Below are 27,487 nucleotides of genomic sequence, written 5' to 3' on the forward strand. Positions count from 1 at the left end.
TGAAGTGGTTTTAGAGAGGGACATTAGCTAGTTAAATACACTGGTTCATGATTCATATAATACTATCAATCCAGGCTAAAGTGAATGATATTACTAATGCATGTTGCTTCCTCTAAATGTCAGGTTGTGGTCGACTAGCGGGGCCTGCTTTGGTTGTTGATAAATTGATTAAAATTGATCATGATTGGTGGTTGGCTGTGCATGCAGAGCCTGCATGTCACACTCTCGCAACAAACTGTGTATCCAACAGCACTTAAATCAGTGTAAATTATGTTATATCAGACACAGGCTGCTGTTGTAGATTAGTGTTACGTTTCCAGCGTCGCAGCTCCGAACCATAACGTTAGTTGGGACCCCTTGTTTCTTTAGGCTAACTATGTTAGCTTTAGCCTGGCTGGTAGCAGCTTTCTGCGGTGAAAAATGGCCGGGAGACGTCTTGATAACGTTGCATTAATCAGGTGATTTAGTTTGTCTTTGCAGCCAACATAAAACACTGACTACTGGAGCTTCACTACCCATGGAAAAGCATGTGTATCACTGTGTCAGCGGCAGCTTACGCTACTTTTCTACACACGGGAGAGCCTCACTTCCCATAACAATAAACCCCATCGGACTAACGTTCCATCACATACACACGTTGTGAAAGTTGACTTTTCTATCAAGCAGCAAAAAAGTTTTAGCGTCAACATCGTGATGTAGAAGATGAAACAAAATATGGTGCAGCCCTATAACATAACATACACTACATCTGTTGTGCCATACAGACATTTCTCAGCAACACATGAATGTCTCACGTGAGTGCCCATCAGTGGAACCGCAGCCTTTTCTCTGCCACAAACTGTTTCTCTTCCTCCTCAGAGAGCTGGTTTCCCTTCACACTGTGGGAACAGGAGCACACACACATCAATCACATTCAAATTACTTCTACAACTCCTACACTGAGTAAGCATTGAATATAACTATTTATGTTTATCAATTCCAACCCATGTTGTCTTTTAAGATACATTCACATGAATTCAGTGTGTGGTTCAACATGAAGGGCATCAGCACACACCCAGACAGGTTGGTGTTAGAATACAAAGCACTCTGTAGAGCGTGACAACAGCAAAGGACTGCTTTTACAGTAGATATTGTTCCTAATGTCAGTCCAATATTCTCATTGTTTCAGCTGTTTTTAGTTTTTCTACCAGCTCCTGAGGGAAAGATATGTCTCTTTAGCTGCAAAATGTTCCGCTATGTTCACCAGCTTGTTTCTGATTGTCCCTTTGCTGTTTGCTGCTGAGCAGGTAGAGTTCTGTGGCTTTTCACAGCTTTCTTTCTCTGAAAACGCCGCCATGAGCGCTGAGAGTGAACCAGAACAGTAAAGTTGTGGGTCAGACAGATAAACAATGAGCTGAAACTGTATAAAGCTCTGTAAAGACGAGGGGAGCTGCACATTCAGACGATAGCACACTGTAGGTTCATCACTACGAGTGGCACATTTTACACTGTCATTACATTGTCATTTGGTACATTGTTGTGATAAAAATATTGATCATAGTCGCTGAATATCTATCATCCAATACAACTAAATATGTTTGAAAACCCAGCCCCCCTTTGCCCTCCTACCAGCTATCCTACCTTAAATAATAATGTCCCTTGGGTTTGTAATTGACAATGAAATACACACAGGAAATACACCACATTAAGGAAGGACATATATGCAATTTCATAGGGCCTGTTAAAAGTTTTACAAGCTCCCTATAAACATCAATATATCACTGCAACATTAGGGTGAGAGCATGTAACTTTTGTTTTCCCTACAAATGAAAAGGTTAAATATGACCAAAAAAAACATGTTTTTCAGCTTCGGCTTCACTTAATCCCTAAAAGTAGATATTGCTGTCAGTTTACTCACCTGTTACAGTAGGTTAAAGTACTCAGCTTTATCGTGAAATGATCACGTTGCTGCTGTAATGTTACATAGTCTCACGTAAACTGTGAGTCTTTCTGTCTTTTTTTCCTGAAATCTTCTATCATTTTGATAAATGAATTAAATTCAGTGTTACCACAGATGGAAGGCTCAGTGAAAATGTTGGTCCACACCATCTGGAGGCCAGTAGAGAAAAGGAAGAGCACTACCTGATCCTCACCATATTTCTTTGAGTGCTGTGTTGTGAGTAAGGGCCTCAGCGAGCTGTTTGATCCCATCCACAGTGAACTGGTTGCTGATTAACCTGCACACAAATATACACAGCAGGAGAGTTTCAGACAGTCTCAGCCATGGAGACAGCATGTGAGTGAATACAGAGTGTGTTCATGCATGGGTGTTTTCTTTACCAGAGGTGGCATAAACCTGTGTTCGCCTGGACCAACTGGGCAAAGTGTGGAGCTGCTTCATCAGTCAACTCATTCTGCACCAACCTGCAGCAGCACAAACAGGTTATTCTCTACACAGAGTATTTCTCTTACAACCGTGAAATCTCTGAGCTCAAACTGCGCGACCGGCCTACCAGAATATCCTGAGGACACTGTTCTCTTTCAGCGCTTCTGCCAGGCACTTCCCACCTTTAGTAGTGATGCTATTGGCTGCGAGACTAGAACACAGAAACACAGTAACTACTCCGTTTAATCAATAAGTTTAAATCAGCAGGTTTTTATTGTCGCTATAGGTAGCTGCCTTCTCACCTGAGGTTGGTCAGACTGGGGTGGCGCCTCAAAGCTTCTGCAAATGCTTCTGCTCCCTCATCGCCGACGCTGTTCCCCCACATTCTGCAAGCAAACACATCAAAACCGTTGTCTGAGCCACATCAGGAAGCATGGTGCCACTTAAAGGGTCTGCCTTACTTAATCCTTCAAGAAATAATTAATTTGACATCCTTTTCATGCTTTAATTTCTCGTTAAAATGCACACACACGTCCATCAAGATAAAAGTCCTCTCTAATTTAACATTGTTATTCACTTAGGGTTTTTAATGCCCGGGCCGGATGCCTGTCAAGTTAGCCCAAAACGCTTGGAGAATTGTGCAACTTATCTTGGATGTATTCTAAGGGTTTTGCAAATTTGGGTTACATCATCACATATAAGTAACGCCTATGTTTTTTTTTTTTTTTAAATAACACGTTACGTATGTTTTGTGTCACCTGAAATAGTGATAAAACATTTTTTTTTTGTCACCATCTGAAACATTCCTCCATTAATCATCTCTAGTTGCTCCCACTGCTTTCATGAGCACAGCGGGACAACAACATCCTGCATCAGCAAACAAGTCTTACCCCACATCAAATATAGAAGTGCTCTTCTGAATCGCACTGGCCAAAAACCTCCCACCAACACCAGTGATCCTGTTTTTACCAAACCTAAGGACAAAGAAATAAATGTCAACATAAATTTAAGAGACCATGACATATTAACTTTACAATTATTATAACTACTATATTATTCTAATGTGATATTGGTACAAGTTAGAAACATACTTGAGGATTCGCAGCTTTGGACATGTCTCAATTATCTGAGCAACCAGCTTGGCTCCAACATCTGTGATGTTGTTGTTGTAAAGCCTGAGGACACAAATACAAACGAAGGTAAAAGATTCTGTTTCACACTCAGAAAAACAAAGCAGAATTTGACTTTATGAAACACTAACAATTGTTAGCGAAGTAGCCTACCATAATTCCTAGTTGGCATTTGTGTTGCCAAAAATACAGTTACGTAACCTAGGGACCAACATGTCAAATCAGAATGTTTTCCAAAAGTCAGCAATGAGCTTTCAATCCAGCAACATGAACTCTTCCTAACATACTGGATGATGATCTATAACTCCATGAAAAATGTGAAAACTCCGACTGGATGTTTGTGTCCACCTACATTCACTCAAGTACTGCATACAGTTTAGATACTTACATTTTAAAACAAATTATATCACAGCTAGAGTGGCTTGTTTCATTTCAGATCACAATTTTAGATAAAAAGCACATGATAATCTTGAAAAAAGACAAGGCATTTTAAAGATTAAACCAGTGGTTCCCAACCTTTTTGGCTTTTGACCCTTTTGAAAAAACAAGTTGGGGCCCTGTTTCAGATGTCTATGAGTTAGCAGTTTCAAAGAAGACTCCTAAAAACTAGAAAAACATCCAACAAATGAACACAGTAGCTGAAATTCTTCTTTCCTCTCCCATTAATCATCACCATCATGACCCTTTACTAACCCCTCCGATTTATCTGGAGACCCTTAGAAGGGACCCGACCCCTAGGTTTGGAACAACTGGACTAAACTAGCTGTATTTAAAGTAGTTAAAACTAGCTCCACCTGGAGCAGCTACAACAGTAAAACTCTGCTTATTCATTGATGTATCTGTATTTACAATCTAATGGTATATATATATAATGATATATATATATATATGTATACATATACATATATATATATTAGGGCTGTCAAAATAACGCGTTAATTTTGATTAATTAATCTGAGAAAAAATAATGCGCTAAAAAAATTAACGCAGATGAATCCATTCCATATTGACGTTTGCATACAGACGAAAATCTGGTGCCACTGATATGTCTGCGCTTCTCTCTGCTGCTCTGAAACAGACGTTACAGGAAACACAAACCCCGCTGCACATGACGCTAGTTAACACAATACTCAACAGCAGCTAACGTTAGCCTACCGCTAGCTAGTAGCTGGATTAAACACGGTTAAAATGCTGACAGCTAACGCTAAACGGTGTAAAGTGTGACTGTGTTTTACTGTAGAGGATTCAACACCGGTATGTAACAATCTGCAGCTGCCGTCGGAGAAACAACACAGCCGGTGCGTTCAATGAAACTCGTGTTTTCCCGGAGGAGAAGAAGAAGCAGAAGGAAAATGGAAAATGGAGCTTTGGTTTCTAAACAGTGGAAAATGTAACATGGCGCATATATAATATACAACCTTTACTATCCTCCTGAGTGCTCGCTTTGTTTCAGGGACGTATTAGAAGTATTTTAGTTTCGTGATGCATGATGCTGGGCGTGTCCACCTCCGTCACACAAATAACCGGCCCATCTACTGACGCAAGTCACGCAACAATGTGTTTTCAGTGTCTGGAATCTGGTTTGGTCGTTCCCTATATACAGTAGTTTACTTTTTTAAAAACACTATATAAGGAATAGTGAATGAGGGAACGGTTTCCAACACAGCTAGAGTATTCTTGTTGTATTGGTACATTTACTTGAATAAACGATCTAAATATTTCTTCCACATCTGGTACACATGTATCTTACTCACCCCAAGACCTCCACCACTTTGTGCTTACACAGCTCCTCTGCCAGAACCTCCATGCTGCTGTCAGACAGCTGGTTGACGCACAATCTGAAGACACTCTTTGGTTAGATGAGTTACAGACATTATGATGGAGATTAGAAGGTAGTTTAAACATGTTTGTAGTTTTTACCTCACTACCGTCATCTTACTGAAGGAGGGCCTCAGCTGCATCACCCCATAGTCGCTGATGTTGTTGTTGTCCATGTCGAGGCCCAGCAGCTTCTGCCGGTGCTGCAGCACAAAGTTCAGGGCCGTGCAGTCCCCTGAGTACACGTTACAGTAGCCCAGCTTGATGAAGCCCGCTGTGATGCCTTTCGCTGTCATCTGAGCGATGTCTTTGCTCCCCGTCTCAAAGATGCACCTCAGCATCCACAGGAAGTTGGGCAGAACATGAACTTTCCTGCCCTCTTCGCCGTTGTAGTGGGGTAAGCCATGGAGGTGGGACTTTACACTGGTGGAAAGGTAGGACTTCAGTAAGGCCCGTTTTTTCTTTAATAACACTGGAGACACCAGATGCTCCATCAGGCCGCTGTGAGCCTTGGACAGCAGTCCACACAGGAACAGATTAGTGAACTGAAGGTGGTCATTAGTTGCAAATGGATGCTTTTCACTGGACTTTGAGGAGCCACAGATGCAGAAGTCAAAAGGCAGACAGGACGGTTCTCTTTTCCTGCTGCACTCGGTGAAGAACTTGAGGATGGAGCTGGCAGCAGCCTGCTCATCCAACACCAGAGCAAATGCCGCCAGGAAAGACTGGAGGGTGATATGAAGGATTTCAAATGTAGCAGGGCCTCCACTGGCATCATACTCACTGACGGGTCGAAGAAAGCCCAGGGTCAGGTCCTCCTCTTTCAGGCCGCACGCACTGATCTCTTCTTGGCTGCAAATGAAGCTACCTCTCTCCAAAACCTGAAGTGCTAGTTTGGCAAATGCTGCGAGAGGTCGGAGCCCGGCTTTGAATGTGTCGGAGGCACAGCGAGTGCTTTTCTTCAGCAGGGATGGTGCAGACGAGGCTGAGCGGCTGAGGAACACCTCAGACAGCAGCAGGAAGATGTCCGTGAGTGTGATGCAGGTTTCAGGCAGATGGAAGCTGTCATGCATGGTGTGCAGGTGCCTAAAGCTCTTGAATACAATCCAGCAGAAGAGCGGGGTGGAGCAGAGGGCGCAGAGGTGGGGGCTAGCATCCAGCTGGACTGACACCAGCTCTCGGTGCTCCTGCTCCTTGAAGTGCAGATGGATGTAGGTCTTCAGATGAGCTGGGGAGAAGCCGCGCAGAGCCACCTTCTTCCTGATCACCCTACTCTGGATCTCGGTCCCTGTCCGGGCCGTCAGCACCTTATGGGAGCCCTGGAGTAGTTTGCCACAGAGCAAGCTGACGAGCAGCTGGAGGGGGTGTGCCTTAGCTTCTGGAGACACCACTTCAGCAACATTCATCAGGTCATTCGTCTGAATCTCATCGTAGCCATCAAATGTAAAAAGAACCTTCTCCGGGAAGCGCAGGATGTAGTCAAACACCTCATGGTCTGGATCTTGATCTGGAGAGCAGTTGTATTTGAACAAAAGGTCTCGGAGGGAGATCTGTTCTGTGTCCTTGATGATGCTGAACATCCTACAGCGGAACTTAAAGAAGAAGATGGCGTCCGTCTGCAGCTCTTTCTTGGACCAGAGGTTCTGGAGCTTCTGTAGGAGGATGGATTTTCCCACACCGGCATCCCCCATCACATAGATGGTTTCCCCTTGGGGATTGAAGACCGCATGGTCTCCTAGGAGCTGGTCCAGACTCTCTAAGAAGCCCAAACTTTCATTGCAGTCGTTCAACAGTTCCATCAGTGTGTCAGTGTAGAGGTCCTCCAGACGGCTCTCCTCTTGCTGGCCATATGACATGATGAAGCACGTGTCCCGGATCATCTCATGCCTCAACTTCTCACAGTACCTGCTGACTGAGGAGGTACACAGTCAGTTAGTGCAATATTAGTCTCGCATTGCCAGACCTTTCTCCACAGCGCTGCGGAGGAAGGTCTGGCTAGTCCACACAGCATTCTGAGAGATGGGAAAAAAATGTGCCCTGGTTTATCCCATCCCATTAAGCCCATTCTATCTAATTTCCAGCAGGGGGCGACTCCCCTAGCTCCAAAAAGAAGTCTGTTTCTATAGAAGTCTATGAGAAAATGAGCCTACTTCTCAGTAAACATTTTCATAATGAGTCTCAATCTCTAGTTTCAAGTCTTCTTCAATACAGCATGATGTTCATTTAGTAAATGATGGTTCCATTCATTTTAAAATACGGCAGTAATTAATCAAAATTAGCTGCTGTAAATTCTGCTGCTTCTGTACTTCTACTGAAGCATGCAAAAGTAGAAATTCTTCTTGCAACGGGGTGGACAGAATAGCAGAAACACGTCTCTGTGTGATGCAATACAATATAACAGCATCACAAAAACGACCTCCAAATTGAAAATGATAACTTTCATGAAGGTTGGATTTATTCAATGTCATTGTAAATGAGGGCCGCCCCTCAATGATCTCTTGAGTTTAAATAAAGGTTGAATGAATGATTTATTGTAGAACCACAAACTGAGCCATGTGTTCCTCATTTGTGATTGACTTGTTGTTTGTATATCTTACAACACAGCAAACCTAACTCTCTAACACAAACACCCTTACATGATACCTATGAAGCATAAATAAAAGAACATCTGGTGGTCTAGAACAGCATTAGTAACACTTACTGGGATCTGTGTTAACCACTGTCATCACTGTAACATCCCTGCTCGGGTTGTAGTCGATCTCTTTCAGCCATGGCTGCAGGTCTATGTATGCGTCACATACTTTATATATGATGTAAATAAAGTATTCACAGGACTCCTCCCCTTTGCATTGGACTAGATCCAGGATTTTGCGCACCTAGAAAACAATTGCAGGAAAGAAGATCTGTGTTGGTGAGAATTTCACAAACTTTGCTTTTTATTTTTGGATATTTTACAGAGAGATAAGACAATGTGTTGTAGATGTGTTTTCCTGCCTGCTCTGGCTTGGTGCCGGTTCGCTGTACGATCTCAACATCTTCTTCACAGACGAAGCCACAGGCCAACAGGTTGTCCAGGATGCACTGAACGCTCCTCAGCCTGGACACCAGCAGCTCTCTGTGGTAGGTGAGGGTGTCAAGGCACGACGCCCGGGCTTCTTCTATCTGACCCATATTTGCTGCACAACAGTCACCTGTGTGAGATTACAGATGACAGGACAGCTAAACTGTACTGTAAGCCTTTTATCTTGTCTAACTCTCTCTAGAATCCCATTTTAGATCCGCAAATTACAGTAAGACCAGCCACAATGGTTGACATCTTCCAACATGCAGTCTTCACACTGATCATCACAGATATTGTAATCGGACTCCCATAGCCAATGATAATGGCATAAATCTGTAGGCTAATTGTTTTGATGAGTCCAGATAATAATTTAAAATGTCTGAACTCTTCTTTACGTGCATTGTACAAAGTACTTGAAAGCAATATTTGAGTAAAAGCACAAGTATGTTACCAGAAAATGACTTTGGTAGAAGTTAAAGGTCCAGTGCGTAACGTGTTTAGTTGTTCATCATCAAAATCTGTGTTGCCCGTTTACAAACTTGTCCTTTTTCATGAATATTTACCACCACCATCAATTCCAAGTTTTCCTATTAGCTTGAAATTCTACATTTGCATTTGCATGAACTGGGGTAGACGCTCCATATTCATGCTCCATCTTGAACTACGTTAGGCGGTAAGGGACATACAGGACATACTGCTCCGCCTTTCACGTTTTCGCTGTCACATGATAAACTCCCAGATGCTGCTAATGCTGCTAATGGGTATTGTTGCTTCCCGGCCCCGGGGAGTTTGAAGAAGGAAACATGGAGGACACATATTCAAAATCCAAATTTCAGGAACAGAAAAAGAAAAAGGATACTGAAAAGAGCAAGAGACCGGCTTTTTGAAGCTGTAATACGTACTTTGAACTGCGTGGCGCGAGAGAGTTGATTGCGATATATGATCTCAACGCTAGATGGAGAAATTCCTACACATCGGACCTTTGATGTCACCTTTTAGAACATTACTTGAGTAAAAGTCTTAAAGTAGCTGATATTTACTGAACTTGAGTATCAAAAGTAATTTTCTGATATGAAATGTACTTAACTATTAGAAGTAAAAGTAAAGAAAAACTTTGATAATGAACTTTATTGTTGCTGTCTTAAATCATAATATTCAGGGTTTCCACACACTTCTTAAACATCTAACTCAAAGTCTGACATCAACAGAGAGGAAAAACTGAAATGGAAGTTTTTGTTCACTCCAACGCACGGAAATATTACTTGTATGTAACAGGTAACGAAGACACTGAGGGGAAATGTATCGGAGTAAAAGTATACATTTTATTTAGGAAAAGTAGTGGAGTAAAAGTGAAAGTTTCCAATGATATAATGAAAATACGAAGTAAAGTACAGATACGTGAAAATTCTTCTTAAGGACAGTAACTAAGTATTTGTACTTAGTTACATTACAACACTGGTTACATGACCTGAGTCTGATGCAGGAATAGCTAGTCTTTAAAACATTGCTGATCAGTATCCTACTGGTTCAAGTGTTGGCAGTAAGTTACAGTTAATAGACACAGACATAAAAGGTATGGAGATAGCAGATGAAGAGGAGAATTGAGTACTGACTAATGTAAAGCTTGTAATTAGAGCCTGACCGATATATCTGCGGGCCGATGTTATCGGCCGATATTAGGCATTTTCCAAACTATCGGTAATGGCCTTTATAATGGCCAATAAATGAATATTTTAAAAATAACATAAAAACGGACGAAACACCCTTCAACCATGTTCTGAGTGTTGGCGTTGCATAGTTTGTCCACCAGAGGGCTCTACAACCTCCCTGTTGGCAACACTCTTTGATTTTGTTGTTGTTATTGTGTTTTTGTTCAAAGGAAATTAAGTTTCATATCTTATGTTTGTATTTTTATACATTTTATTTATCAGAACTTTAATATATTTTGATGTTCCCCTGTTCTGTTGTGACAATAAAACAATAAAAGTTTATTTTTAAACTGCATAATCATTATTTTAGTGAGGACTCATAAATAACTACAAATAAGTAATGTTATGTATGTTATGTTTTGTTACACGTTTCTGGATTTAAAATATATATATATATATCACCAAATATTTGTATCGATATCAAAAAAAAAACGACATATTGTGCAGCCCTACTTTTGACTTCTGTTTGCTGTTCCTGTTTGTCTGTTTGAATTTTTGTTTCCATCATCTTTACCTCAGTGTAGATTTGAGTGGTTGAAGTACACTTCTGTACATTTGGAAGTGAACACAGTGTGTGTACACACGTGCTTCATTGTGTAAAATGTTAATAAGCATATTGTTCCAAAAGAAATACACACAATTGCTTCTAACAAGAACTTTGTTAGCAGGGGCGATTCTAGGATCAGACCTTTAAGGGGGCTCAGCCCCTGATGAGAATGTGACAGGGATACAGTGCCATGCAAAAGTGTTAACTCCCCCTGTTAAATCAGTAATTTCATTAGCTGATAATCTCTGAGACTGAACAACAACGTCAGCTAAAGTTTTTTGACACTATTAACACTACGATGGAACTAAACCTGACACTTTATAAGTCACAGTAATGACAACCAATTTCACACAATGTTCTAACATTTAGCAATTTTAGTGGAGGGAGTCTGGCACAACCTCCTCTGATTGGCCAACACTACGTTTGTGTTAACCCTTTCCTTGACTGGGTTACAGGTGCATAGCATTGGAGACAAGGATATGAGCAGGATATTAAACCTGTTTCAAGCCCTTTCAACCTGTGATTGTTTGTCCTCTGTCACTAACAGACAAGTTCGCAAACTCTCACTTGAAGCACTAAAATTGACTTAAAAAAAAAAAAAAGAAGTCTTTATTATTATAATTTTTAGGGGGGCTGAGATTAAAATTAGGGGGTGCTCTAGCGCCCCTAAAAAGGGTCTAAAATCACCAATGTTTGTTAGATTGAAAGCTGCCCAAAAGTTGTTTACTGTGTATATATGTGACATGCTCATGTTGTTAATAAATTAAACTAATTTAGATAATATAATGCCCAATATTTGTACATAACAATCCCTCTTCTGTGTCACAGCTTGTTCCTAAATCGTTTAAGGGTTCCTTTTGTGTTTACAGTGAGGCCCTCAGTGAAGAAATATGTATCTATGAATCACACACACTCACACAATCAACTACAACGCCCAGTGGCTCTCCTCTGTCAACTGTCCCAAAATATGCTCCACGTATTCTTACAGTAACACTGTTTGTAATACATCAGAAATAAATATGTCATAACACAGACGGAAATTGTGAAAAACACAAAAGGCAGGTAGCATTTTTCGACAATAAATCGCGAGGACACGGGCGGCTACATCAGCTGTTATCCAGTCCATTAGAAACACAATGCTAAGCTACATAACGACAAAATAACCCTACCGTTGTGTTGCGTCAATATGTTGTAAACCATTATTACTATGCTGTAAACACTGCACTTCAGAGTGTTAAAAAGAACTTACTGTTACTTTGTGTTCGCCATGTCTGCTGTGTGTGTCCGCTGTTCTTTCTGCTGTAGGAAGTGAAAGTATTCAGAAGCCCCACCCGCGTCACATCTCCCAACCGTGCTACTTTCATGTGCACACGAAATGTAGTATATTTTACTCTTCTACCCTTTACTAACTACTATGCAGTCCAGATGTAATTATTCACAGGATGTTAACATCAATCTCGTGCAGCCATATTTTACAGTGCAAGCGTGGGTCCAAGAAAATAAAGGAACTGAAGAAATATTAAATATTAAATAACTAACTGCAAAACTGTGAAAAAAGCAAAATAAGCCCCTACACAGCCTATGCCCCTTTTAACTATGTGATCTATCTGTACACACTGACTCACAGAAACTTGTTTTGGTGCTTTTGAGTGGTTACAAAACAGCCAATCGTAGAAGAACAGGAATAAAGAAACAACCCCAATATATAACTTTATTTTTTTATTAAGGTGTGTGAGTGTGAGGACTTTCTTGCTGGAAGGCCACACATTGCTGGGGATTCATTCACGATGTCACTCTTTGACATCTACAGAGCAGCAACACATGGCCATCATGAAGAAGAATTCCCTGTTCCTCTGCAGCATCGTCCTCCGAGTTCGGACTGTGATGAAGCATGTGGTGCATTCATCACTGCCACAGGCCTCATTAGGACTAGCAGGGACAGGGCCAGTGTCATTACCAGTGGTGGTTCCGTAAGCTGAGGCTGCTGGTCCGTCATCAACATCACCTGAGGAATGTGAGCTGGAGCTGGCTGCTCCATGGTGTGAACCTTCACTGGAGCGTAGGCCTACAAAGCTGTGGATTTCAACTGGGGAGTCCTGTGGTGGGAACACTGTCATGTTCACGTGGGATGATATCACATAAGGGTCTGGGTCAGCGTCTCTGGGAAAGTGTGTCATTGTGATGAAGCGGTGCCTCAGAGCTTTAGCGGGGCTGATCCGGGTGGCCGAATCCACACGCAGCATCCGTTTGAGGAGGCTTAAAAAAGCCTGCGTGTCCTCATGCTCAGTGACTGTTTTCGGCTTCTGGTGGTCCTTTGTCATGTCACCCATACAAGTGTACTTGTTGAAATTGGTCCTGCTTTGTCGGGTCTTCTTGCCTGTTGCAAGCACGTATTCACTTCCCGTATTCAGCCTCCATACCTGCTTTGTAGAGTCTTTGTTCTTGCTAAAAAAAATCTTGGTATGGATGCCAGCATTGAGCAGGCGATCGCCGGGCTGACCCTGCATCTGCACGATGACTCTCATGACTTCATAGTCACACCTGATTGGATACAGGTGCTTGCTCAGGTACAGGAAGGCCAAAACGCAGCCAAGAGACCACATGTCTACAGCCTCGTCCAATGGGAGGCCCAGGATGACCTCAGGGGCCCTGTAGCCGAGGGCCTGAATGGTGGTGCCACACTTAACTCTGGACACTGGAGTAGAAAAACCAAAGTCAATCAGTTTGACCCTGAAGGGCTGCAGCTTGTGGTTAACCAGCATCACATTGTCTGGCTTGATGTCTGTGTGCAGCAGGCCGATGCTCTCGAGGGCATTCAGAGCCACCAGCATCTGCTGGGAGATCACTCTGATCTCAGACAAACACAGCGGCCTTCGGTCCCTTTCTCTCATCAAGTTATGCAGAGTTTTGTCCAGTCTTTCCAGAACGAGACACATGTGGCCTTTGTGCATAAAGGATTCCAAAAATGTCACCAAGTTGCTCTTGTTCAGGTCGAGGATACAGATGTGTTTAAAAGCAGATGCCTCGTTTTCACCAGCCCAGGTTAAATGTTTTTTCACAATCTTGACCGCCACATTCTCCATTGTGTCTAACTTTACACAGCAGGCCACTTTCACAAAGCTCTCCTCTCCCTTCACATTCTGCACCAGGTATTTACAGGATTTACCAGACAGCATGTCATTCTCATGAACCTGGAAATCCTCTCTCTCTCTCTCTGTATGGCGGTGACATTTTTAAAAGTCTTATTATTTCCAGTTGAAGCACTTCCCTCATCGTTCCCATCTTACAAGTGACCTCACAAAGGCTAAGAACCCAATGTGTCATCTAGAATATTCCAGCTGTGTGTCATTCTTTTTTTTCCCCGGGAGAAACCAGACCCATGTGACGCATTCGTCCAATCAGCTGCCGGTTTGAATTTTTTGGGCGACAATACAGATTAGCGCCACCTGCTGTTATGGAGACGTATTACGTTTCGCACACGCGGGAGAACGTACGCTCAAGTCGGCGTCGCTTCGGTGTGTTCTGAGGCACTTTTTGGACCTCGGGGAGACTGATCAGTCCGACTGCCTTTTCTGCTGACGGTCGGCCGTCGGGTTGGTGTGTCAGAGCCTTTAGAGGTAGCAGTCATAGGACATTATTGTTGTGATGATCATCTTTGTGTGACTTGTTTGTGTTTGGGTCTGATGCATCCTCAGAATCCAATCTGAGATTATGGAAGGAAGATACAGATGATGGAATATCTTTAGAAGACTGGAGTAATAAGGCATGTATGTATAGTTGTCCACTGCTCCTAATACTTAGGATGGGTTAAATGCAGTAATTCAATTTTACGCCATTGTACTCTGTGTATGTGATAAAAAAAGAATACAGTTTCGTAAGAAGTCTCAGAGACAGTCAACAGTAGCCTGAAACAGATACAGTATAAATGGCTGATGTGTGTATACACAACTCCTGTTAAATTGCATAAGTTGGAAGATAACATTCCTGATACTATCATTTACTGTAGTATCAAGTGCAATAAGCCAAGATTGAAACTGTATGAATGCTTAAAAATGAAATCCTTTCGGTAGGATATTATTAATGTTTTGTATGTGTGTATGTGTGTGTGTGTGTGTGTGTGTGTGTGTGTGTGTGTGTGTGTGTGTGTGTGTGTGTGTTGATTGAGAGGCACCCCTCAGTTCCTCTTTCTTTTCCAAGACCTAGGCATACTGGAATTCAAAGAAAACACACAAATACAACTGAACAGCTAAAACATTAGCACTAGCAACCTGCATGCAATATATCTACATAGACACACAATAAGCATGACTTATGTTTTTTGAGTTCAACTTCAAAGCTGGCAATGCTATCACAAACAAATGTCTTACCTCAAAATGTCATGTCATTTAAAGCAAATAGAAATAAAAAGGAAGTGCTAAATAAAGGGAAAAGTCAGAATTTATTTTTTCCTCTCATAAGGTGGAAAATCATAAATGAGATGAAACAAGGTGCGGTGTGAAAACATATACTCCGGCTTATTGCTCTCTGCCACTGCGAAACATAAAAATTCAAATAAAGGCTACATTCAGGCTGTAGCTCCAGGGTTAGAACCTTGCTAACTGTGGTTTCCATGTGCAAAACGGCCCATGGGCACAGGCTAAGCAGTGGCTGTTTTTACACACAAGACGTATCAGCTAAACACATTCACTTTAAATGAGGAGCAGCACTGCAGACAGCTAGGAACACTACTGAAGAGGATTAGGGCCAATGTTAAAAATGAAACTCATACAGTTTTCACATTGGCCCTAAACCTCTAAACCTAAAGACTATCTTCTATGACTATTCTACTCACACCGTACCATCTTACTTATTATTTATACAAACTCTTGTTGATTTCACCTTCCCTCTCACCATTGCTGTGTGACAGCTTAGCACTGAGTCACTGCTGTTTTCAGGAGTCACACAGTTGTCTCCAGAAAACACATTTTTCTTGTTTTATTCAGGGAAACCGCCTGAGCTCACATCTCAGATGGGACTTCTACCAGTGTCCATCAGGTGGCAGTACTGGACAGAGGGACAGATCTTTTTCAGTGTAGTATTGCTGGCTGGCTCGTGTAGACGAATATGAAGCTGCTTTGTATTGTAGCTTAGATGCTTCACTACTGCTGAGTACCCATGTCTCCACAGTGTGCAGCCCACAGCTGGAAGATGGATTAAAAAAAACAGCTGGACTAACTTAATATGCACCACACTTCATTTTAGTAAAAACACTGGTTTATTGTGATGACATAAGTATGTCATCATAAGCATAAAGCATAAATAGGTCTCACAGGTGGAAAATGTTTTAGGGAATACATTAATAATTCATTATCATTGACATTATTGTTTTTGTGCACGGAACAAAAAGTCAACACCACAACACACAAACGCGCACACGCAGGCACGCACGCACGCACGCACGCACGCACACACACACACACACACACACACACACTAAGAAAATATCTTGAATTCAACATATACACACTGTACACAAACACACACAACAACATTTCATTATCATTTCATTCAAAAAATAAAGACAATTTGTTGTTAATTACTGAACATAATGAGAACAACGTGTAATAATGAGTCAGCTTTATGTCCCACAGACCTGTGGAACAATCCTTAATACTGAGGTGATGCTTTTGTCTGAGACTGATTCTGCTGCAGATTTCTGCTACATTGAGACATGAACCCAAGGAAACTTGACCATTAATGACCTGTCTGATATTTACACGTTATGACACAAAATAAATGGTATAGATTCAATTTAGCCCTTTATTTATACAGTATATACTGTATATACCCTTTGCTTATAAAAACTGCATACTAAAGTAAGACAAACTAAGCACTGTGTCTGCCAGAATAATACTGCATGTAGGTCATGTTGTTCCTGATGTGGAGTTTTTTTTAGTTTGATGTAATTTCATTGGATTTGAGTGCCGGTCATGTCTTTATATTTTCAGAATACAGTGGACAGTACCACAGCTAGTAGCTCAGTGGTGTAAAAGCTGGAGCTTCATGGATGAAATGAATGAGATTAAACCAAATGCTCAGTGAACATGCAGCTTGATCCAGCAGCCGTAGCATCCAGCGAGAGTGTAACAGAGATGATCACATCTCCTCCTTGTACCACATACATCCACCACGGTTGATAAAGATCAGCAACATTAATGTGAACAGAGCCAGCAGACGTCAGATCTCGCTCTCGTACGTGTGCATGTAGGTCTTGAGCGAGAGGATTTCGGCGTAGCTCCGGGTTGTTCTGCGGTACAGGTCCAAGCCCGTCAGGATCTCCACGTCTCGGACTCGAGCTGTGTGCATCTTCATCAGGTCCTCCACCCAGCGAGACTCGTCCTCCGAGCTCTGCGGGAGCACACAAACATTAGCACTCGTAACCCTCCAGAAAAGGAACATAGTTCACATTGTCATGAGAGTGAGATGAGAAAATCAATACCACTCTCATGTTTGTGTGTAAAGTACAGAGCTGGCGTCAGGATGTGGTGAGCCTAGCTTAGTAAAAAGATGGAACCACGGGGAATCAGCTAGCCTAGCTCTGTCCAAAAGGGGGAAAAAATACACGGACCAAACGCTCACTCAGGAACATGTTTCTGGTTTGTTTGATCTGCGCACCAACAGAAATGTAAAACCGTTTGTAGTTTCATTAGGAGTTACATGCTGGAACTACTTCTTAGCGAACAACAGTGACTATGTGTTACATCGTGTTTTCGCAGTGAGGTTGCCAGGTTTGCTACCATTGTGCCTGCACAGACACATGTGCTCACTGACTGTATCTGGCAACCTGGAGCTGGAGACACCGCACAGAAGTGCAAACGGTTGTTTGTCAAGAAATAGTTCCAACACATAACTTCCCCCAAAAAACTTTTTTTGTGTGTAAAGGTTAAAAAATCAAAGATGGAAATCATGTTGGTTATTTTTTTTACTTTGGACAGAGCCAGGCTAACTGTTTCCGAACTGCATTCTGACACAGACATGGGACTGATATCAATCTTCTCATCCTATTCTAATAAGCTTATCTCTCACGCGTTGCACTATTCCTTTAACAAACACATTTTTCAGTTCCATTATAATTTTTACATTTAAATATGTTCAAATTAAATATTCAAATATGTGATTTTGTTTTTACTATCAAATCTTTTCAGGACATTCAATCAGTTTATTTAGATTCTGTTCTGTATTCAGGTGAAAGGATAATGCAAAATTTTCATTTTTTATTTCTGAGTGAGGTATCCATAGCTGGTCTCTATGTGAGTGTTATTAAAAAGTGATTTCAAGTTGTTCCTTACGTTGCAGGTCTCGTCGTTGCTGGCTCTGTGTGGCAGGATGAAGGCAGCACTGCTCAGCGGCCCGCTACACGAGTCTGCGGCCTGAGTGAAGTCTAAGCAGCTGGTCAGGACCACAAAGTAGTGCGTGGGGACGGGTAATGTCCCACTCACATACCTGCAATAAAGGTCCAACAAAAGACTTGAGCTCTAACTTTTCATATAAAGCATTATCTTTATATACAATGCTACAAAATTATCTTTATATACAAAAACATGCTATGTTAATTGTTTTCTAGTCTCGCATTGCCAGACCTTTTATTGCTCTGGTTTATTGGCATTTCTTTAAACCAATCACAATCGTCTTGGGCGGCACTAAGCACCGGACTCAATGATGGTGTTTCTGCAAAATAGCCTCGGGAAGGAACTTGTTTTGGTGGAACGTGTACGTTCAAAGGTAGTTTTAGTCGTGCAACAGAGGGAAATGAGGGACATGCGGCAGAATTTCCGGCAGCACCAGAGCAATCCCCTAAATAAATAGTCGTATATAGACTAATTATTTTCTAATGCTCTGTAGCTGCTTATTTATGGGTTGAGTCCTCCTCATGCATCGATATGAACCATAATGCTCATGTACGGCTGAGATCTCTAGGACTGATAATGATGCTAATCTTAACACATACAGCATCTGACACTGTAATGTGTATTACATGTTTTTTACTAAAGACTGAATCCTACACGAACATTTCAACCTTCAAAAAAGTGTGTGTAGCTCTGTAACTCTTGCTCTTTGTGGTAAACACCACCTGTTTAACCACAGCCTACAACCTCCTTTAGCTTAGCCACAGTAATTCTGTAAAGGCGCTATATAAATAAAAGTTATTATTATTATTATTATTATTATTATTACTCTTTTATCTTCTCAGCCGAGTCGCTGACACCATCATAGTCGTAGTCAAATATGGGTCCAACGAGCACATTCACTCCGTTTCTCTCGGTGGCATATTTCTTCACCAGTGCTCTCTGGAAGTAACTCCATATTCCTGAGGGAGAGAGGTGGAGGAGGGTGGGAACAGAGAGACAGACGGAGAGGGAAAATGAGAGTGAAACAGGGAAGATGGGCTGCAACGCAGTGATTGCACTGCATCCCATCAGCACTGATTTGGGAAAAGCACAACGTACAAGGTTTCAACAGGACTCCAGACATCTTGAAGAAACTTCTAATCACTGATGGACTTACTTTTGAACGCAGGATACATGGGAACGGTGTTGGTGATGAGGACGGCATCATATTTTTTGTCTACGGCTGAGGATAACTCTGTTAATAAAGAAAAGAATGAAACGTGATTAAAAACCATTCCAGGTGCAGTTATGTTGTTAGATCTCAGCGATGAAGCTGCTGAGTAAAATGATATCATACCAGATAGGGACGATAAGACTAGAAAAAACATGAAACACCCAGCAGAAGTTGTGTTACCAGTGTAGCGCCTTTGTTCAAAACTATAATAATATAAGCCAACATATCAGAGTAGAGTGTCAAAGATGAATGGGTTAGTTGTCAACTATTAAATTAATCCCCAACGAGTTTGACAATCCATTAATCAGTTTGAGTCAAAACTCGTGTGATTCCAGCTTGTTAAATGTGAATCTGTTCTAGTTCCTTCTCTCCTCTGGGACAGGAAACTGAATATCTTTGAGTTGTGGACAAAACAAGACATTTGAGGACGTCATCTTGGGCTTTGGGAAACACTGATCCACATTTTAGAGACCAAACGACTAATCCATTCATCCAGACAATAATCCACACATTAATCGAAAATAATCGCTAGTTGCAGCCCTATATCAGAGTAACTAATTATTATTTCTACAGCCAATTAACAGATCTTTTTTTTTTTCTTAATGGACTAATTGATCATGTAGTGTAAAAAATGTAACAAAATATCATCACATGTATTGGAGCCATACTTGTGATTTTGTCTAATTAACAATCCACGACCCCGAATGATCGTGAAAATGAACTAACGAATGAATTAACGTGAAAATGAACATGCAAAATATTGATTGGATTGTGTGACAGTGTGTGTGCCGCGGAGGTGGACTCACGTGGCGGGAACAGGAAGGCGTAGCTGATCTGTCGGTCGGATCTGTAGTTGGTACAGGACTGACTGTAGGCTGGAGGGACTCTGCTGTCAGCTCGCACACAGTTAGACAGGGCTTCAGGCAGAGGGGACACTTCCACCTACACACACACACACGCACACGCACACGCACAGACACAGACACACACACACACACACACACACACACACACACACACACACACACACACACAGGTCAACTAGCCTATATCTACGATGTTTCTTTTCTGGGATTGTTCAGGTGCCGCCAGAAGATCTGCCAGATGTCCGTCCCCTTCCTCTTTCTTTGTGTTGGCGTTCTAAACTCTGGTGGATTTCTGAGGACTATGGTTAACTGCTCCTCAGATCTCTGCAGGGTAAATCCAGACAGCTAGCTAGACTATCTGTCCAATCTGAGTTTTCTGTTGCACGACTAAAACTACTTTTGAACGTACAAACACACAACAAATATATCTGATATTAAACATGTCATGTCCTAGAGAACAGTCGCTTTCATCCACTGCTCTCAGGATAGTTTCATGTCTGAAAACGTCCCTGATAGCCATTTCATCGTCAAACACATTGTAAAAGAAAGCAACATCATCAGATGTTAACTTTTAGTAACAATTACATTTAATCTAATATGACTAATGTAACAGTTAGGGGTCTGACACACAGATGCGTCCATTAAAACATGAGACCACTTGGCCAATGGCTGTTGGTTGGTCAAGACAGTGGTTTCCAAAGTGGGGTCCGGGGACCCCCAGGGGTCCCTGTGGGTGTTCCAGGGGGTCCCCAGCAAAAAGAAGAGTCATTTATTTTTTTCCACTATAACTTTGACTATAGTTCCATCCATAAGTAACACAATGACAGAATGTATGACTGTTTTTGTCATGAGTTAATACACCTAATGTAATGTACATCTAAAAGCAAAAAAAAAAAAAAAAGTATCAGATGGGGGACCCTGGGAGGAAATATTATCAAAAAAAGTGGGGCCTGTGGTCCTTCATGTGAAAAAGTTTGGGAACCACTGGGTTTGAATATGTCAGTCACAAATGTCTTTATCAAATAATAGCAAATATTAAGATCTGAACATCCAAAATCGCCAAAATAGCTGTTCAGAAATTTAACAGATTAGTCTAATCTGTGTATTTATAGAAGAGAGTTGTGTGTCCTGTAAATATGTCTGTGGAGCCACGTTTGAAAACCTCAGAGCCAGTGTTCAAAAGGTAAAATTAGTTTTTTTTGAGCTGGTTCTGGATCCTAAATTCTTCAATATGTTTGTCTATAAACTAATAATCATACTAATGAATCAATCTGTTTTTTTGTATGAGACTGCCATGCTGCCGTCTAACTGTTTTTCAGGTTGTTTGCTGACTGTAAATATTCACAAGAAGGTCCAGCAGCACATGAGGAGTACCTGTCTGCTGACGGAGTAGGATGTCCAGAGAGGCATGGAGAGAGCCTCGCTGTAGCCGCTGATGAAGTCACTGTGGTGGAGGATGGAGTATTTGGTACGGAAGAGTACAGCAGGCCGACCGTACGGCAGGTTCCTGCTGTCTGAGAGGAAGAGCACAGAGGGACACAGCGCAGGTGTGTAACACCACACGTTTACACCGAAGTGAGCCAACTGCAACATGTGAAAGCTAAAATCCATGAGAATGCAAAGGATGATGATGCAGGTTTACTTGGGACATGGTGGATCATTTACTGTATTTACAATTTATTTTCTCAATTACTGTATTGACTGTATAAGAGCATAGACTGTAAAAATAATGGACGAAGCTTCCAGGTCTGAGAAGTGAAGTGAAGCCAAAGCTGAAGCTCCTTAAAGCTGCATTCTCTCTAACTTCCAGCAGGGGGAGACTCCACTGGCTCAAACAGAAGTCTATGAGAAAATGAGCCTACTTCTCTCTTGATTTATTACCTCAGTAAACATTTTCATAATGAGTTTATGGTCTCAATCTCTAGTTTCAAGTCTTCTTCAACACAGCATGATGTTCATTTAGTAAATGATGGTTCCATTTATAAAGCAGGAGATGCCTCAGGCCCTGTCAATCAGGACAGAGGCTTAGCAATGCTAACCATGCTAACCCTGGGGACATTAAAATAGACCTCAACTTGTTTTTGGCTGTTGTCTGTGTTTTTGTCTCAAACTTTGACATCACTGTGTGTTTTCACTTCAACAAAATTTAACTGGAACATTTTGGTCGCCTAAAAAGGTCTTGTTCAGTGTTCTGCCAACCAAACTAGCATTAGTGTTAGCGTTAGCTGGTAACTTAAGGTAAAGTTAGCAGATTTTCTGGCGGCAGTCCACTCCACTGGATGAGTTGCTTTGAAAATCTGTGACTTTCCCCCTTTAGCGTTTAGCTTAGCACAGCGCTATTGCAACACTGGCTTGGCCGCGTCATCCTCCCCGGCTCCACCCTCTTGTCAAAAATCTTAACGTTCGATTTCAAACTAAGATGGCGATGCCTGTATCACCAAAATCAAGGCTTCAAAACAGCAGTCCACAAACCAATGACTGACGTCACGGACGCTACGTCCACTTTTTTTTTACAGTCTATGTATAAGAGACAGGTCATTCTCAGTAACATCATGACAGACTGACCATCAATAGCTTGCCTCAGTCGCTGGTTTAGCTCCTCCACTTTGTTCTGTAAGAGACAGAGCCAGAGTGACTCCAGGTTATAGCCTCGTACAAGGGTCACTTTCAAACCTCTCTGGCCCCTACTTTTTACACGCAACTGCAAAAAGATCGGAGATTGAAACAATCTCTTGCCAGAGATCTACATGGGAATCACAAACACAGCATAGATAAGGTGAAACACTGCAGAGAGAGGCTGGCTCCAAGTCACTTTCAATCCAAGCCATTCAGGAAGAAGATCTCAGAAATGCTTTGACAATGTCTGGACGGAGAAGTCTAATGGGACGGATTAGCCTTAATGAAATGAGAGATTGCCTTTTCGTGAGCAAATGAACTACAGATTCTGTTTAAATGACTTGGCTTGAAGGTGAGTTGACACCCACTCTGCAGCAGAAAGCAAAGATGCAAAATTGTTATTGAAGTTTTTAAGGAAGCTGAATAGAAGAAACAACAAAGCAATCAGGTATTTAGATACATGTTCACAAGTCAAACAGTCACAGGCACATTATAAAGTAACCATGTAGATGATTCTTTTTACAGGTCCTCTTTGTAAAATATTAACTGCACTTAAAAAGCAAAACAGACATCTGTACTCCAAACCCCTTTCCTTGCTGTTTGGTCCTCCAGTGCGCTACAGAGACCATCCAGACACTGTTTATAGACAGTTTACAAACCAACTAGTAACCACTGAGAACGTATTAACTATATATCTAAATAATGTTTATAGATGGTTTACAAAGTATTTTTTAACTACCGGTACTTAACAAGGTATTATAGTCATCTGTTGCATCTTTATAATAACCATCCAGACACTGTTTTACAAACCAACTAGTAACCCTTAAAGTGTTAGGAATATCTGGTCTATATATGTAATGTTGATAGATGTTTTAAAAATGGTTTCTTAAAGGTTTACAAAAAATTTTTTAATCATTACCCGATACCTTATATAGTATATGAGGGATATAATGTGTGTGTATGTGTGTGTATATATATATATATATATATATATATATAATAATCTGTTAATTTACAGCACTACTAAAAATTAGTAAACATTATTAATTATAATTGCATTATTTGTTAACAGTAAAATGACAATTAACTAAAGATGAATTAACTATCAATTTACCATCTATTAATGATGGTTATTATAAAGTGTTACCGTTTCCAATACCTTCACCACATGAACCTTTGAATTAGTTTCCATGCTCATTTGACCTTTTTTCAGTTTACACCTCACAGTAGTTCAGGATCAGCTGTAAACTCTGGTATTCAGAATCGTTTGTTCCCCAGTACCAGGGTTCTACACAATTTCCTATTCGTAGACAAACAGAATATAATGACTCTTCAGAGCAGCCGGTAATGGATTTTGAGTTACAGATCGCGTTTAGCAGCCAAAAAAGTCAACAGATCACATGAGCAATAAGATTAACCAACTGATCCTCATGTCTCAGCTCGTCTCAATCCAAAAATGGACTCAGTTCTGGGTCAGTCTTTGGACTGAATGGAGGGATGGTGGATAGCTCCGTATAGCTCCTTCATATCTGTAATATCAAAGTATTACAAAATACCAGTTTGGTAATTCGGGGACTACAGATGACCTCATAGCTATATCTGGTACAATAAATGAATTGTGCATCGTCCCTCACCAGACGTACAGTGCTGGCATGAAGCCGGCCATTTGACTGTGACCACAGCAGTGGGAGCTGTAACATTAGGTGCAACCCTGGAGGTCATGATATACAGGAGAAGTTTGAGAACATGCTGACTGGCAGTTTTACCAACATTTATAGTATTTTATCATTTGTATATGCTGTGAGTGTAAGAGAATCAACCAAAACTATATCACAGAAAAACCGCCTTGTTGCATAGACTCAACAAATTCCCTTGCATCATCATTATCATCATCATCATCACCACCATAACAATAAAGTAATACAGAATCCTTTTTGGAAATTGGCTTGTTGATCACCTAAAACATACAAAAGTTACCAAAAGCATCCATGTGTCACCATCAGCTGCAGTGCTCCATGCTCTTAATATCTACATAAAGTAGGACGTAAATTGGAGCAGTATTTTTGTATTATTCATAACGGTCTGTTTGACTTATCTTGTCTGACTGTGATTTAGATGTTGTAAAGACTGGGGGTGGGATCTGTTGGATAAGGGCTTCTACCTATCCCTTTGCGAATGGGTCGAGTGTTATGCTGAAATTTTGTTTCGTTTTTTATATTATATATTTTATTTTTTATTATTTTTATTATTTCTTCATACATTTTGTATATATATATATATATATATAAAGATTTAATTAATTCAGATTTCATTCATAATACTGCTAATTTAGCTGAATCAGTGGAATGTGATCAACCTGTTATCAGGTGCCCTGTGATCTGTGAGGCCTAACGAGGACCACACTTAGGGACAAGCTATCTGAGAACTACTCTCTGTGTTTACCAGTGATTTGCTGCAGATGCTCATGGTCCCACAGAGAAGGGCTATTTCTGAGTAACATAAGGCCTGATGTTTCCCCTGGTCTTATCATCCTGTATATACATCTTCCCAATGTCATATATTATACATATCAGTTTAAGAATTATAGGATAATTCCATTTTTTTACAACTTTAATGTTATTTTTGTAATGTTGCTTCCAGTTGTGATGACATTTTACCACCAAAGCATTAGCTGAGATCTATAGTAGGAACGTCTACATGCACACTAATATTCCACTATTTTTCTGAATATGACAATATTCTAAAAATTATTCATGTAAATATATTATATTATATGCATATATGCATTATGCATTATATGCATATTCTGTTTGGATATTCTGAATATGGCCTTTTTCTGAATGTAGCATTTTCCAGTTAAGACGCATTTGCCGGTATTTTTCAGGTTTTAGAGGCATTTTTTGGATGCAGTGCATTTAGAATCTGCTTCTCAATCAGGGTTAATACTGCCGTTTTCTCTGTGCGTTGCTGTGGTTTTTGTTCACAAACCAACCAGCAAACAGTTTGAAGGGCTGTAGTAGAGATGCATGGCCAAAAGAAAAACGGAGAAACACAGCTACTTTCAATCATTATGAAAGACTTGGATATCAACAGGTTTTTGGACATGCACAAACATCGCAGCGCCAACCTTTTCAAGAAGCTGGTTGAAGGAATGAAAGAGGGACGCTGTGATCGCTCGGTCCAACAAGTCCTCCACTGCTGGAAAACTGGAAAAAAAATCCTGTTTGCACATCTGCATGTAAACAGAAATATTAGTGGAATATTGACTTTCATTAGTCAAGTAACCAGTTTAGTCGGAATATGATCTTTTTCAGAATAAGGGCAAAACCCAGAATAATAGCTAATGACAAAGTATTCCTAGAACTCAGCCGTTACTTTGGTGAATACAATATTACCAAAACCATAGAATGTTCAAACAAAAATTATAATAAACTGAATCATTGACTACATGTTATGATGTTATGATCTATATCAGATAACATATTACTGAGCTTTACAGCTGCTGAAACTTGCAGGATGCAAGTTAATATAGTTAGTGAATTATTGACACTTTTGAAATGGAGTTAGCGTGTTAGTGTGGAGTTCCGTGGCAGGTGATGAAGACCAGGATGCTTTTGGTTTTACTGCTGTTATCACTAATCTAAGTAGCCTGGTTCAACAAGCCAATCTCCTGAAAAGTAGTATTCCTGTCAGCAGTGTACAGGAAGCCGGGCCCATGTCTGCCACTGAGTCTTCATGGCTGACCTTGTCTTCACAGCTGCAGCCCAGGTCCTCTGTTCCCCCATCAACCAGACCAGAGGCCACTGGCCTGGAAACCTCCTCCGGCATGGTGGGCCTGTAGGGTGGGCTTCTCAGCAGGTGGTTCAGACTGCCATGGGTTCCGTTATTGGGAGCTGGTTTCAGACCCAGAAGATCTGAGAGTGGGAGAATCAGTGAGGTAGACACACATATACCACTAACATATTCATTAAAACACACTGTGGCTGGTCCAAGAGGACTAGAATCAAACACATGCATACAAAAATATGCCTTACCACACATGACATTATAAAGCTCAATGTTTTCAAAGGCTGGAACTTTAGTCTTGAATTTAAATGTAGGTCCATACCCCAAGAAAATAGTCTGAAAGTAAAAGTTGAGGGCACAAGTTATACATATATTTGTCACAATAAATAACAACAGTTTCAGATTTAGACCTAATACTTGTGTAACCGTTCAGTGTCAATAATGGGAATCAGCATGGTGTCGCGCAAAGAAAAAAAATCACTTCCGGGTAGAGAAGTGGGCAGTTGATTTGAATAATTTGCAGAGATTTGTGTAATGGGCAAACTTGTTCATGTCTATTGTAATTTTCAGCCATAACTGTAACGTTTAAAGATATATAGTTAAACACGGTGTTCCGACCTATCAGTGGTCTCTGCTCTGATACTCTGCTCAAAGCTCCGGTGCCAACAATTAGACCATCTGTCTATCTGGTGATCTCTTTCATTTAGCAGCTCTGCTTGTGTGTGTGTGTGTGTGTGTGTGTGTGTGTGTGTGTGTGTGTGCGCGTCTTAATTGTTGGCCAACTGATGGACAGACTTAAACAGATGAAACTGCACCGCTGTGTCAACATCATCCTGGTGGGGGTATCATGGTACGCGCACGCGCGCACACACACACACACACACACACACACACACACACACACACACACACACACACACACACACACACACACACATACATACATACATGTAGCGTTGTCAGCTGAGGTGGTTTGTTTTCTTTTTCA

The 27,487-nt window shown here is 41.1% G+C and overlaps 2 protein-coding genes across 2 annotated transcripts in view; both read right to left on the minus strand.

The window, feature by feature from the left end:
• Positions 1–645: 645 nt before the first annotated feature.
• On the minus strand, positions 646–11,927 carry nod1 (nucleotide-binding oligomerization domain containing 1). The gene is made up of 12 exons (XM_078253612.1): positions 11,880–11,927; positions 8,308–8,504; positions 8,015–8,189; positions 5,416–7,225; positions 5,250–5,333; positions 3,457–3,540; positions 3,256–3,339; positions 2,668–2,751; positions 2,493–2,576; positions 2,320–2,403; positions 2,133–2,216; positions 646–878 (listed from the first exon to the last, which is right to left on the minus strand). Exons 2-12 carry the CDS (start codon positions 8,482–8,484, stop codon positions 806–808), a joined length of 2,823 nt encoding a protein of 940 aa, XP_078109738.1. The 5' UTR covers positions 8,485–8,504; positions 11,880–11,927; the 3' UTR covers positions 646–805.
• A 4,173-nt stretch (positions 11,928–16,100) lies between these two features.
• Positions 16,101–27,487, minus strand: part of enpp2 (ectonucleotide pyrophosphatase/phosphodiesterase 2) — a 36,239-nt gene continuing 24,852 nt past the window's right edge. Inside the window, exons 17-25 of the mRNA XM_078251937.1 lie at positions 26,748–26,835; positions 26,458–26,627; positions 22,663–22,708; positions 21,472–21,611; positions 20,038–20,173; positions 19,175–19,252; positions 18,845–18,977; positions 17,959–18,112; positions 16,101–17,017 (exon numbers count right to left, since the gene is read on the minus strand). Of these exons, the coding sequence (XP_078108063.1) occupies positions 16,847–17,017; positions 17,959–18,112; positions 18,845–18,977; positions 19,175–19,252; positions 20,038–20,173; positions 21,472–21,611; positions 22,663–22,708; positions 26,458–26,627; positions 26,748–26,835 (1,116 nt within the window). The 3' untranslated portion in view covers positions 16,101–16,846. The remainder of the gene's footprint in view (positions 17,018–17,958; positions 18,113–18,844; positions 18,978–19,174; positions 19,253–20,037; positions 20,174–21,471; positions 21,612–22,662; positions 22,709–26,457; positions 26,628–26,747; positions 26,836–27,487) is intronic.

Source organism: Sander vitreus, chromosome 6, assembly GCF_031162955.1.
Source record: "Sander vitreus isolate 19-12246 chromosome 6, sanVit1, whole genome shotgun sequence".
Lineage (NCBI taxonomy): Eukaryota > Metazoa > Chordata > Actinopteri > Perciformes > Percidae > Sander > Sander vitreus.